Source organism: Clinocottus analis, unplaced genomic scaffold (assembly GCF_023055335.1).
Source record: "Clinocottus analis isolate CAN_PGR_092001 unplaced genomic scaffold, fCliAna1.0.p SCAF_19, whole genome shotgun sequence".
NCBI lineage: Eukaryota > Metazoa > Chordata > Actinopteri > Perciformes > Cottidae > Clinocottus > Clinocottus analis.
The window spans coordinates 10,804,086-10,817,630 of record NW_027175920.1 but is presented as its reverse complement, the minus strand read 5'-3'; the positions used below and the strand labels follow the sequence as shown (position 1 = coordinate 10,817,630).

At 43.1% G+C, this 13,545-nt stretch overlaps 2 protein-coding genes across 16 annotated transcripts in view; one reads left to right on the top strand and one right to left on the bottom strand.

Annotated features, from left to right (window-relative positions):
• The window catches only part of grid2ipb (glutamate receptor, ionotropic, delta 2 (Grid2) interacting protein, b), a 37,974-nt gene that overhangs the window by 23,204 nt on the left and 1,225 nt on the right, over positions 1 to 13,545 (bottom strand). For 8 of the 10 annotated variants that reach the window (XR_011077836.1, XM_068582913.1, XM_068582910.1 and 5 more), the window contains exons 1-5: positions 11,013 to 11,237; positions 10,025 to 10,200; positions 6,700 to 6,953; positions 6,280 to 6,609; positions 5,569 to 5,723 (exon numbers count right to left, since the gene is read on the bottom strand). Coding sequence is in view for 9 of the 10 variants with exons in the window: in XM_068582913.1 (XP_068439014.1) it covers positions 5,569 to 5,723; positions 6,280 to 6,609; positions 6,700 to 6,945 (731 nt within the window). In the remaining variant the exon portion in view is untranslated. Of the gene's footprint in view, positions 1 to 5,568; positions 5,724 to 6,279; positions 6,610 to 6,699; positions 6,954 to 10,024; positions 10,201 to 11,012; positions 11,238 to 11,607; positions 11,707 to 13,545 lie in introns of those variants that run through there. The other 2 variants (XM_068582911.1, XM_068582912.1) reach the window with 2 other exon arrangements.
• zdhhc4 (zinc finger DHHC-type palmitoyltransferase 4) lies at positions 10,680 to 13,307 on the top strand. Of its 6 annotated transcripts, none has more exons than XM_068582929.1 (7): positions 10,680 to 11,046; positions 11,130 to 11,215; positions 11,345 to 11,418; positions 11,632 to 11,726; positions 12,312 to 12,437; positions 12,548 to 12,792; positions 12,891 to 13,307. In XM_068582929.1, exons 4-7 carry the CDS (start codon positions 11,636 to 11,638, stop codon positions 13,188 to 13,190), a joined length of 762 nt encoding a protein of 253 aa, XP_068439030.1. In that variant the 5' UTR covers positions 10,680 to 11,046; positions 11,130 to 11,215; positions 11,345 to 11,418; positions 11,632 to 11,635; the 3' UTR covers positions 13,191 to 13,307. The 6 variants fall into 6 exon arrangements, with proteins under 6 accessions (XP_068439030.1, XP_068439029.1, XP_068439027.1 ...); XM_068582927.1 differs by having other exon boundaries at positions 10,691 to 10,727; positions 11,079 to 11,215; positions 11,548 to 11,726; XM_068582931.1 differs by having other exon boundaries at positions 11,016 to 11,046; positions 11,548 to 11,726.

Sequence of the window (13,545 nt, the reverse complement as noted above, 5' to 3'; positions counted from 1 at the left end):
CACATTACCAGCAGGCCTTTTTTTTTAAAAACCACGCATGAAATGTTGAAGAACTTAGACCACACTGGTTAAATATAACAAAGTAAACCATAATCCCATCTGGTGCATGAAGCCAGTCAGAAGTTAATAGTTTGATTCCGTGTTTGTTCACAGTGGCATCCAGATCAACACAGATATTCTCACAAACTGTTTTGACTCCCACCTACACCAGCCTGTTGTGTCCTGACTCTCTGATTCACCGCTGATCGGATGAATCAGCCATAAGCAGACCGGGTGTCGCGCGGCCCGTGGAAAACAGCACCGGTGGCATAATTAGCCACAAACGCGCTGATGGAGACAACTGCTACCACTGTACACGTCCTCGAGAAGCTAATTAAGCTGCAGAAAAACTATTTCGACAGCTAAATAAAGCAATTAGGACACACTCATAGCACAGAAGGATGAGATGGAGAGAGGAAACTTCACAGCCCACATGAGGCACTGTTCATTTCTTTATCCAGAATTGCATTTTAAAAAAGGATTTCTTAGTCTTACTTACATGCAGAACTTGTGGTTCCTTGTATTAAAACCCATAAAACTGAGGATGTAATAAGATTGTGATAACGGCTGAAGCAGTACACTGCAGCTGAGCTCAGGCTTTTCCACTTTCACCATTATGCTGAAGAGACACACACAGACACAGTACCTTGCAGAGAATACTGCATTACAAAACTATTGAGCACAAACTTATTCCTCATCTCAAAAGAATACAGAGAGAATTGAGACATTTCTGACTTTGGGCCCTCCAGTGGTCGAGTCACAAAATACAGCGTGGAAACAACAAGCTGCTGCCCTACAGGAGCTCTCCATTCAGCACCCCATGAGACCAACGACCAGCAACGCAGCAGTCTATTCGCTTTGACAAGTTAACTTGCATTCGTGGAGTGTGATATGGGGTTACAATTTTTTTCACAGCAGCAATCAAAGAAAAAAACTGAGTTATAATTACTCCGACAGGCCTTTTTTGAATCAATCATTGCTGTTGTCATGAGTTAACACCATTGGGCTACTTCACACTTGCCTTTTTCAAAAGTGTCTTTCCTTCAGCTAATATTACAAGTTTAGCCGCAGAGAAGACACTGATGAAAGATGAGAAGGACATCAAATTATTAAATCTCTTTTTAAAGCAAATACGATGTTCCTAAAAAAAACAAAACTATTTATAGGCTTATACTAAAATAATCCCCGCTCACTTCTGTCCCTTTAGAAGTGTGTGGCAGTTTCCTATTTTGCTGTGTTCGGGTCATTTCAAGGCATCAACCTCTACAAAACAACGTAGCAATCTAGGTAACAGATCGTAAGCATTCGTGGAGTGTGATATGGGGTTACAATTTTTTTACAGCAGCAATCAAAGAAAAAAACTGAGTTATAATTACTCTGACAGGCTTTTTTTCGTAAGCACGATCTGGTACCGAGATATGGATACACAATGTGGAAAGCCACGATAGCAAAGGGAACCGTCAAGCGGGCAAAGCTCGTTCCAATAAAGAAACGCGAGAATGAATCTTGGGTTGGCTTTCACCTGCTGGCGAGCGCCGTGACTCTCGTTGAAACCGGGCAGAAGGGGGCCGACTTTGGGTGTCTTGTTTACAAAGCGCAACCGGCAAATCCTTCTCATCATGCTTTTTAAAAAAAAAAAAGCATATGCCGTTCACCTTGATTCAATGCCAACACTGGTTTCAGAGTCGCTTTTTGTTTTAACAAATCTTTTCAGTTGAAGATATAGGTCACATATTCTTAGCGTGCTGTCACTTATGTATCATCATTCCGATCCGGTTTGAGGCGTTCATGTAGCCTGAGACGGTATTGCCTGAGCGCAGACGACTGGCGACAAAGAGCAGACTCCTGAGGTATAAATAAATGTTCTGTAGTGATGTAGGTGTAGCAACCCACACGGTCCCTCTGTTTGCTATCGCTTCCCTGCTATTTGTCATCTATTCATATCATGGTAATAATATGTCCCTGTCTCTCACACAGATACAAGGGACTACCTCTATGTGTGTGTGTGTGTGTGTGTGTGTGTGTGTGTCTGCTGCTATCAGCACCATGTTTTTATAAAGTCAGATGTTCATCCAACGGCTGTTGAAACAGCCAGCTCATCACTAAAAGTTTTTGGAAACAAAATGAGCGCTCTGATTTGACCTCATTAATGAAGAACAGAGATCTATAATTATCTGAAGGAGGAAAAAGCAAGCAGGGAGGAAGGGACGAATTTCTCATAAGGGAAACTTGACGAGACTACAAAGAGGAGACCTCATTTCATTTCAAGTGTCCAGATGCGGCTTTAAGGTGCGAGTGAGGCTCATGAGTGAGACCGATGTCGTGTCTTAGCACACATGAGGAGTGAGGAACAGCGCGTGTCCTCAAAAAAAATGGAGAACGTTGTGAAAAGAACATCTGCCTGACATGATCCGTTTGTCCTGCGTCTCTTGGGTGCCGCCAAAAGGGCACAGTGGTGGGTCATGTATTTAAAGATTAAGCCGGTGGAATTAAAAGATAATTATATGATTATCGTTGTGAGCATCACCGGGTGTCTGGTGTGTGTCCAGGAACTTGTCAAAAGTAAATGATTAAAAGTGGTGCTTGTAAACGTTGGCCATATCTGATCTACTGAATAAACACGCTGGCACTGTAATGCGAGAATGGACCGAAGTCAGTCGGTACTATTTCCTCGGTATACGTCAAAGTACTGCACGGTGTATGTGAAATACATTTAAAAAAAATGTATATCTTAATTTAAAAACACAACGGTCATGGACAATCCCTAAAATAATTGTTGTATTATAGGGTCAATAAAAAAATGGGAGTTTGATAAACTCGTTATATTAAATATTTAAAATTTTCAATTATATCATTAACTGCTGCAAACTGTCAACTACCCAAAATGTTTTGGGGCTGGTCAGTGCTTTCAAAACGAGTAAAATAAATTGGAGAACCACTGGTCTGAACCGCCGTAATGTTCCAATATGTCGGCATTGGCTTCCCTTCAGCTGTTGTTCAGCGAAAAAGCCATCCGTTCTTATTTTTTTGTTCTTCCTGAACAATCTAGTCGCGTTAAGCAGCTCCAAAACCTGCCCAGCAACTATAAAAAGACAACTTCCGAATGTTCCGACTTTTCCACCGTTCGTATGTGTTTGTCACCGCTTTTCTAAATACAGTTTATTTGGCACTTGTGCAACACTAATGTTTCTCATCTTGTGCGGTGGAGCGGCGCAGCGGTAGTCGCAAGCGAGCTCCACTGACTCAAGCAGTTAAGAGTAAACACCATCATTATCAGCACTAGTGAAGGAGAACGCTTTCTCAGGCACAGCATGCACTGAGGGGTCAAGAGGAGCAGATGAAAGCAGACGTGTTGAGCATTCTCACCCGTGATCATCCAATAAGCGCTCCTATTATATTAAAGCGCTCAACTACCACTGTACACACATTTCAGTTGATTTCTACACAGCTAAAAAAAGGTAGACCTGCACCAGTTACTAGTAGACATCTTGTGTTGCACAAAAGCTAAAATGTGCCCGCTATATGAAGGAAAGACACACACATTCAGTATAATACAGGCAGATATTGTTTTTAGCGAGAGATTACAGCCTAAAAGCAGAGCATCACTCAAACTAATGACTTCACCCACATAAGGCAGGCACAATATAATGCCTTTGTAGTGCCGACTGTTACAACCAGCTGCGTCCATCTGAATGTGGTCCCATCACATCAAACTACCAGAACACCCCGTTGACGGCTCACTTGGCTTCATGAATTATAGATTTAAAGCCCGGAAATTGCCTTGAAGAAGGCTTAGAAAGCCACAAGGGGAATAGAGGATTTCAGAGCTAAAAACATCAGACATCCAACATCAACAGCAGCCATGGTCTTGTTCTGTATCAGGCTGCATTAAATATTCACTCACCTCCCACTTCACACACGCAATTACACCGGTGGCAAAGACAATTCTATTGGAAACGATCGGAAAGGTATACTCACCCCAGACAATTCATCGCTTTAGCGGTCACCCATAGCTCAACTACAAACTAAGTTGCACCATGTGATCGTGAGCAGAATGGCAGACACACCTAAGCAGTGCTGCCTCTCTGAGGGGGATGAAAGATACGGCGGGACATGGGTGTAAGCGGGAGGCTCTTTACCAAGTGTTAGGGGGAAACTGTCACCACACAGAGAGTGTGAGTGAGAGAGAGAGAGAGAGAGAGAGAGAGAGAGAGAGAGAGAGAGAGAGAGAGAGAGAGAGAGAGAGAGAGAGAGAGAGAGCACTCTGAGCAGAATAATGAAAAAAATCCATCAGATGAAAAACACATAAACCCCTCCCAAGAGAGAGGGAGAGAGAGGGGAGGTAAGAGAGTTGTGAGATGGGTGGGGGATGGAAAACCACAAAGAGATGATATTCAAATTATTGTTATTGGTGCTCGTTCTGCTTTATTGAACAAATACCAATGAGGAGTTCTCAATGTTTTAATTATTCACGACCAATTTAAGGGACAAAAATCCAGTCGCCTAAACTCCTTTCCGGTTGCTAAAGTAGCCCAACACTGACCTCAAACTGCTGGAAACCCTTCTGACGGTATATTAATACCGCTAAAGAGAGTTTCCGAGTGGTGTAGTAGTGGAGGGGAGCCAGCGTAGTAAGAGAATAAAAGGCCTGATTGGCTCTGCTTGTGGAAGAAGTGCAATCTGTGGACAAACTGTCTGGGGAGTTAGAGAAAGGCAGGAGTGCTGGTCATTTTGGCGTGTAGACAACCACATAACTCTGGCTACCTGAGTGAGTTTTCACGTTTAGGTATCTGGCTTTACTCCGACTCATGGACACCATCACCTTCAAAAAACTTGTTGGGTGGAGATCCAGTTTTTTTTTTTAATGAACTGGAGATACAGAGCAGCATGGCCTACAATAAATGATGTTTTCACAAAGCTAGTACTCCACTAAATCTGTCTGTGACTCATTATCCTAGTCACCGCCATGCTGTGAATTTCGGCTCTCATTGCCAATCCTCATTTACAGCTAAATACTCTGAGTCCGGGCCGCTTCATGTTCATTTAGTCTCTGAGTTTCACTGACACTGATGACGCTTTAAGCGACGTGGAGGGGTCACTGTGGATTTACCCCGGGAAGCAGATGGAGCCCACCTAAACCTAAAGCGTAGCTCTGCAATGTCTGCAGCGGTCGAGACCCCCTCTAATCCAACCTGCAGAATGAGCAACAGGAAATGCCTGTTCACGTGCTCATTATGACTCAAATCTCTGCAGAGTATTTTACTTTTTTACTGGGACTTTAAGTTCAAATGTGTGTGGGATTCAAAGAAATGTGAGAAGGAATTGAACAACACTGGAAGCTTTGCAGAAGCACAAACTGTCCTTGGGCTTAATGGTTTCAAGGGTGGATTAAACAGGAAACAGAACGCATTGCTCGCCCCTGAATTGGCAGCCATCTCGCCAATTTTTCCTCCCCTTTTTTTCCAGCAGTTTATTCTATCCTATGTTCAGCTATCCGTTGTTACGGGAGCTGAAGAGCCGGGCTCCTACCTGATACTGGAGATGAGCTGCCGATGCTCATCGGTGGCGAGTATGTCGGGCAGGACCGAGGCCAACCACTCGACTCTCTTCTCGGCTGCGTAGTGCTTCAGCACGGTGAAGAGTTTCTCTTTCACCTCGGGTTCGTCTCCTAAAATCTGGTCGACCTGATGGTGAAAGGACAATGAGGTTAGAGGCTGGGAAGAGTTTGAGGATAAGTCAGTGCCATTGAGAAAAAGAATATGGCCTTATTGTCGTGGTCTTATTTTATATTTTTATATTTTTTATCCAAAGTCTCAATTTTGGGGATCTTTGCTGTTTTCTTTATGGAATAGAAACTCTCTAAAAGGTTTACAGCTGTGCATTGTATCTGCACTATGCACAGACATTTTTGGCTGTTGAAGGATTGAGCAGAGCTACTGTATGCCCGGTTATAAAGAGTAAAACATTGCAATAACCTTTCTGTTGAGATTAGATTTATATTTTGCTCTTGAAGCCTGTGAACACCTGTTCAACAAAAGTACTTATCTAGCATTAAAATACCCATGACTAAATAAACAATAATAATAACCCACGGAGCCCCGCCCACTAAGAAGAGCACAATGCAGAATAACCAAACTGATCTAACTAGTTTGTGTTGATGAAGGACTCCATTGTTCACAGTAAGAAAGTGATTTAACCAAATGAACATAGACTCAGCGGTTACTGTGTATTTACACGTACCCTCCTGTTGAACTCCAGAGCTTTATATTTGCGGTCCACTCTCGCTCCCTCTCCACCCATCTGACTGTCCTCGATGCTGATGCTGCGTTTCTGCCGCGGGCCGAGACACAGCACCCCGAGACAGAGCGTCCTCCCCTGGGACGCCTTGATCAGCGCGGCGGCCGTCTCGTGCTGCCTGACGGGAATGCCGTTGACCTCCATGACGTAATCCCCGGCCCTCAGACCTGCGCGGCCGGCTGGAGAGCAAGGCGAGCAGTCCTCCACCAGCAGGGGGCAGTCTCCCACGATGGTGAACCCAAAACGACCGTCCGGACCCGGTATGATGTCCATCTGTAATGAAGAAATTACATTATTTTTCACCGAAAAGGCTCGGTATCAGTCTGGAAGTAAAGTAACGACACTATACTATAAAGTAACGACCTGCTGTATGCGGGACACCACTCCGATACTGGGAGGGATGTTCTTCTGAGTTTGGGCGATGGCGGCAACAGCTTGGGGACCCAGCGTCGACACATTGTGGCCCTCGATCTCCAGGACCTGGTCCCCTGCCTGCAACCCCGCCAGGTGGGCACTGCTGCCCTCCTCCACAGACAGGATGTAACTGGGTCCATTGCCGCCCAGCTGGAAGCCAAACTCATCAGGCCAGCCCTGGTTGGACGACGGCATGCTGAGGACTTTAGGGACGAGAGGATGGGACACGATAGGTGAGGATGGGAGAAAATAAAGTAACTACTCATAATCCAAGTACTTCACAGAGTCCTCCTCTTTGGAGCTGCAGACAAACATCTGTGAGGTTATGAGACCGCATTGCTAATAAATAAATAAATGCATACAAACATAAGCACTTACCAAATGTGGCTAATATATTCAAGTCTATCGACATTGAAAAAACACCGTTGGATCAAATAATCCTCTGCAGGTTTGAAAAGAGATCCAATTCGTGCCCCGTCTCTTCTCCCGCCTGCTATCTCCAGTGTCTCAAGTTGTACTATCGAGTGCGGCTCTGTAACCCTCTACCCTGAACCGTGACACACTCAGCGGTCCCTGACCTGGTTCACAAACGCAAACGCAGCCAATCAAATAAAGGCATCGCAGAGATTGTGACCTTAATTAGCTTGAGACAAAAGTTCCTCCAGCTCTTTTTTTTTTTTTTTTACTCTGTGCACATGCAAGTCTATCCTGTTGAATGGTAATTATGCAATAGAGAGCACACCACTGGCTGCACTGATCATTTCTAAGCCGGGAGGACATACAAAGTGTCATTTAATAACAAACATATGAGGTACATTTGCAAATAGAGGCACTTGTAGGCCAGACGTTGGAGTGAAATATTAAAGTGAGAATAAGATAATCTACATGTAACAGTTCTAAAAAACATTTATGCTATAAAAAAAAAACACAGAATTACAAAATGGACTTGTTGACTTTTGCTAAATATAATAAAGTATAAACCCTCTGGCTCAGCTGGGAGCTAATGATGTGCTCAACAGCCTCCAAAGCAGCAGCATTAACATGCATGGACAACACTGATAACACTTACAGAAATCCTTAGATGGATACCGAGAGCCCCGCCGGAAAGAGTATCTGCCTTTTTTGTTTTGCAAAAACTTCTTCATCTTGATTGTTAAATAGCAGGCGGCCTGCTAGCGGCCTGATATCCAATCGGTCCTCTCGGATGTAATGTTAAAAAAATAGAAAAAAAAAGGACCAACCCAAAGTCAAACAGGAAGGGAGACAACCTCAAGACATTGACCCTTTCATCCACCCTGAAACCACCGCGGTGTCCTCATGAGCAAAAGGGTGAGTGTGCATGAGAAGCGAGCGCAGTCTCTCTGCGAGTGTGTCAAGGAGTTAGTCCTGCGTCTCATCCCTGATTCATCCTTGGGCCGGCCCGCTCGCACAGTGTTAATCAGAAAACTGGGACGCATGCACCCGGGCACCTCTGTTCCTTAATAATTCTCTCTCCAAAAAGGGTATTGTGAGGCCTCATTTTTCTATAAATACACCAATGTGTCTTTTTCCTCCTCCTCTTCTCTCGGCTAGGTGGCTCTCAGAGGGACCGCTCGTGGCCCAGAATCACTCTGCGTCGATGTACGGGAGCCTAATGAGTACTAATTGGAGCGTCTGCATGCCTGGGATTCTGTGTGACCATGTGTGATGCGAGAAACAGTGGGGGCAATTTAAGACTTTAGCCTGTTGGATTAGTAGGATTATGAGCTGAATCTTCAGTGCTCCTCCACCCCCTGTCATTAATACTGAAGAAACACATGGTCCCCTTCCTTAATGAACACATACACTGAATATATTGTAACCACACTGGAATTGTGCAAGTGACATGTATTATTATTATTATTGTGATAAGTCAGTGTGAGATAGAACACTCACAGTGTGAATACAGTCTGTATCGGAGGCTGAGTGTCGGTCAAAGCTGGAGTGAAAACATTCAAATGGTCTACTTATCTGTTTAAGCCCAGGGTTGAATTGGTGGGTAGCTAGCAGTGTGCATTGCTGTCTGCAAAATATGTGAAATCCGTCTGGCTTTATTGTTGTAAATGACCAAATAGTACACTGATCTAAATATAAAGATTAAAAGGGTTAAAGCTGTACAGTCCTCGCTATGTCCACGTGGCTGTGAAATCATCATGTAATTGAAAAAGGAATGAGTTCAAATGGGATGTGGGGGTGTGGTGGAACATTGTTATACTCAAGCAGAATGTTTTAACCTCACTGATATTATACTTGAAGCTGCACGTATCAATATTTTTGAGAATAATAGCATCGGGTTAAATGAATATGTACAACAGCACAGAGAATTCCACGTGTTTACTTCAACTTTGTGGGGAACTTTTTTGATTTTATAACATTAACAACAAATTCCAAAGTTAGTAACAAGCTGGTGACCATGGTGAAAGGTTTAGCAGTCAATGACGCAGATGCATTTCTTACCAGTTGGTGAAGACCATAACATATGCACTTGTTGCTGTAAAAATAACTCCCACCTTTATTACTCTTATTAGGTCATAAATGAATTGCGGTGAGTGGGATGTAAATCTCAAACCCCACTGACACTGCAAACAGCTGTGAGTATTGAGTTCCCACCAGATTGTTTTAAATTGACAATTAACAAAAACCGAACAATAAAAATACACAAAACCTACTCAATAACAAGAGTAAATGTACCTAGTGACTTCCCGTCTTGAATATCAGCGATTATATAGAGGGGGAAGATATTTATAAAAAAAACTGGACCTTATCAATTTGAATTCAAATACATTGAAGCTGAAGAGAAAGTACTAAGGATGCCTGCAGGTTAACTGTCATGAAATCAATAACGAACAGGCAGTCCAGTACCAACTAAATAATTAACCACAAATGGCTGTTTCTCCTGACAGTTAGCCAATCAAACTCTCTTCTTACACTACAGCAAAGACAGTGACTCGTGTGTGACAAGATGAGGCATAAAGCTGACATTTCACAGACCACCAAGTCTGTTAAAGCGGTCTCAACCTTTTCACTCAGTCAGTAAATCCTTTCTCATCTATACATCTATACATTTGAGGATTAATATGTTCTCAGATGTGTTTTTAAATTAAAAAACAATGGAGCTGGAATAATGTGTCTTTGTAAAAATCAAAACTGTGACATTATTAGGATGAAAACTGGAACAGCAAATACACTCCATGCATGACCTACGACATATCTGACATAAGAAACACATGGCACAGCACATCCACACATCATGTACCTGTTTAAACAGCATCCACAAATGTCCATGCAGAGCTCCAGAGTAATGCTCCCCTCTCCAGGACTGTGAGCTGTAACATGAGTGTTGGGCCATGTCGGCAACCAGATCCAGCAGGTGTCCTGTGATGCCTCGTGGTATTGTGTGGAGCACTGGATGGCAGCGACAGAGAGACAACACTAACAGGAGAGGAAATGTTCAAAATAAGGGGTCTTCATCAGGATAAAGACATACTCCCAAATAGGAGTTGATGTTTCTTGTTGATTTGATTTTTTTAATGTCTATTGTTATGTGCATCTTTATTTATATATATATATATATATATATATATATATATATATATATATATATATATATATATATATATATATATATATATATATGTGTGTGTGTGTGTGTGTGTGTGTGTGTGTGTGTGTGTGTGTGTGCCTGTCCTTCACGGTAACTTGTTGATTTTTAATGCATATCTATAAAATCAATACAAATGTGATCACAAAGACAATAATGTATAACATTACAATATGATTATTCATTGTGAAAACGTGTTTATAAAGTTCAAAATATGAATGTTTTAGCATTATATAAATGCATGAAGCTTTATATTGACACCCCGCCCCCATCGATGCTAAGGAAGTAGCATTGTTTACAGACCAGGACCAAAAGTGACGCCGGGTGGCTAACGCGCTAGCATAACAGCTATGTTGACGTGAGAGAAAACACTGAAAGGCAGCTATGTGTGACCTCTAATAGAAGAATGTATGAGTAGTTAAGTTAAATGGCATTACGGTGGAAAGTAAGCGGGAATAGATGTGCAGGTTTGCTAGCGAACTGTAGGTTACGCTAGCATAATGCTAACGTAGATTTGTTCACCTGAGATTAAGATTGAGAAGGCGCTCCGCACATTATTTCATTTAAAAGTGTTCCTCGTCGTGTTCAAACAAACGGAGAAGATTAACAGCAACCCAGCTGTATCTTTTGCCGAGTTTTCTACCTGTACGTGAGGAGTTTGTGCCAGGAAACACCAGGTAACACCTGTTGCCTTTGTGTTACTCTGAAGTCGCCAGGAGAGAGATGGATTTCCTAATTCTGTTCGCGATTTACGTCGTAGTGGTGCTGACGTGTATAGTCCTCGTTTGCAAGTACTCCGGCCAGCAGCAAACCCCGTTTAGTGTCCTCTTCAACTGGGTAGGAAAGGTAAGAATTAAGTATTTTTGGGCTGCACTTCCACAAATGGACACTGCGTGGCGCCGTTTGGCTACTTTGGCCAGAATACAGAGGAAACATGTTCGCTGACATCAAAGATGCCGACAATTCTCATCACAGGTCGTTGCACCGTTTACGCCAAAATGCCTCATAAAGCTTTCACAGTGGACCCTGCACAGGCTGTTTCATCAAAGGTTTGTAGTTTCAGTTTCCCCAGAAATACATGTCCCAGACTTATGTGTTTATATGGGCTCTTTTCGTATTTTTAAATTGCAGAGCTAAACTATTGCACCACTATATTTACAATGTGCTTTTCATTGCAGGAGCAACACGTTCATCTATGTGCATATCCTGCTTGAGGCTGCTGTGTATGCAGAGTTCACCTATGAGGTGTTTGGCTTCTGCAGGGAGATGGACACCACTGTGACCAGTCTGTCAGTGCCATACGTCCTACTGGCCGTCAAGTCCTTCTTCTTCTACCGCTGCATCAAAAGAGATCCAGGTTAGTATGTTAGCCAAAGTACATTCAGGCATACTTGTTGTTCGAACTCCGACACGATTGAAGGGCAAGCTATGCAACACTTGTACACTTCGTTTTAAAAATTTTGTCTTTGCTAGTACACCAGCATATAGGTAATTCCATGTCACCCATGCACATCAGTATTTTCATCTTATCACCTGGAGGGTAAAACTATTAATTCTGGGGGAGTCTTGTAATCAAGGGACAGGCTTCACAACATCAACTATGGTACAGTTAAACAGGCCTCACGCGAGTCCATGTCTTGGGAATGGCAGATACAGTGTTGTTTTTATTTCCACGAGAATGTTAAATGTGGTGCTAATTTCAAAACAAGGATCATTAAATTGAGTCTCAAAGAGGGATGCTGCTCTACCTTACTGCTGGTGTTAAGGCCCTTGTAGACTGTGGGCATGCAGAAAATCTGTTTTAAGTATCAAATGGTACAGACTTTGTATAAAGTAAATTAAAAATAATAATCACCAGACCTCTCCTTGTGTAAACAAGGTCTGAAGTATTACTATGCATTTTGTTTTATTACACTGTAATAATTTTTCTCTCCTCTGGCAGGCACAGTGACAAAGAAGAAAATCGCTGGCCAGCTCAGCATCTATCCTTATGACAGGAAGCTGTTTCACCCAGGAGTCTCTTGTGAAACCTGCCAGCTCATCAAACCAGCTCGCTCCAAACACTGCAGTGAGTAAATAGTATTAAATATGTACCAGAACATATTGTCTTATTTTATCAAATACATTGGAACACAGACTCATACTCAGTGCTCACTGTAAACACTGTCTGTATTTCAGGGGTCTGCAACAGGTGTGTCCAACGCTTTGACCACCACTGCATCTGGGTGAACAACTGCATCGGTGCTCAGAACACGCGTTACTTCCTGCTTTACCTGTTTAGTGTGTGCGCCATGGCAGGCGACATTGCCGTCCTAACAGGGGACATGCTGTTTCATGCCGTACTGCGGTCAGGGCTTCTGAGGGCCAGTTATGTTGACGAGTACGGCCAGCAGCAGCCAGCAGGCCCTCTGTTTATTGTACAGGTGAGCCTGAGCACATGCTGCGTTTCATAATGCTACATTCCCAATTCAATACCACGTGTTGACCTGAAATTATTTTATTTTTCTCTCCGTCTCGCCAGCATCTGTTCCTGACCTTCCCCCGGATCGTCTTCATGCTGGGATTTGTGGTCTTCGTCTTCTTCCTCCTGGCGGGTTATGCTCTTTTCCATTCCTACCTGGCTCTCGTCAACCAGACCTCCAACGAGTGGTACAAAAGTCGAGGTTACGTGTGCCAGCACTGCCACCCAACTTCAACAGCAGACCGTCTCTGTAGCCCAGCGCCAGACCACTCTAAAAGATACTACTACAGCAGAGGTCTACTCCGAAACCTGCAAGAGATTTTCTTCCCCCGACAACCTGTTCAGAAGAAAGACAACTGAAAAAAAGATACTGCCGAATGTCTTTATGCTGCATTTAATGTACATTGGCTGTGGTTAGCTGGCCGTAAGAACTGCTGTTGACTCAAGAAATAAAGTTTGCGTTTAGGAATTTCTTTAAAGTCTCTGGTGTTTATTTATCTCCCATAATGTGTCACATATTGGAAACCTCTGAAAACATTGTCAGCAAACACAAAAGTAAACCATGCTGTATGAAGTCATTGTTAATAAAAATCAAACCATCAGCCTCAAGCTTCCAAAGCTGGAACATTATGTCCTGCCGCTGTAGTTTGTTCAGTACATGATCATGGCAATGGCACTCAGCTTTTGCAAATGTTGTACTTTTTGTTTTTATGTC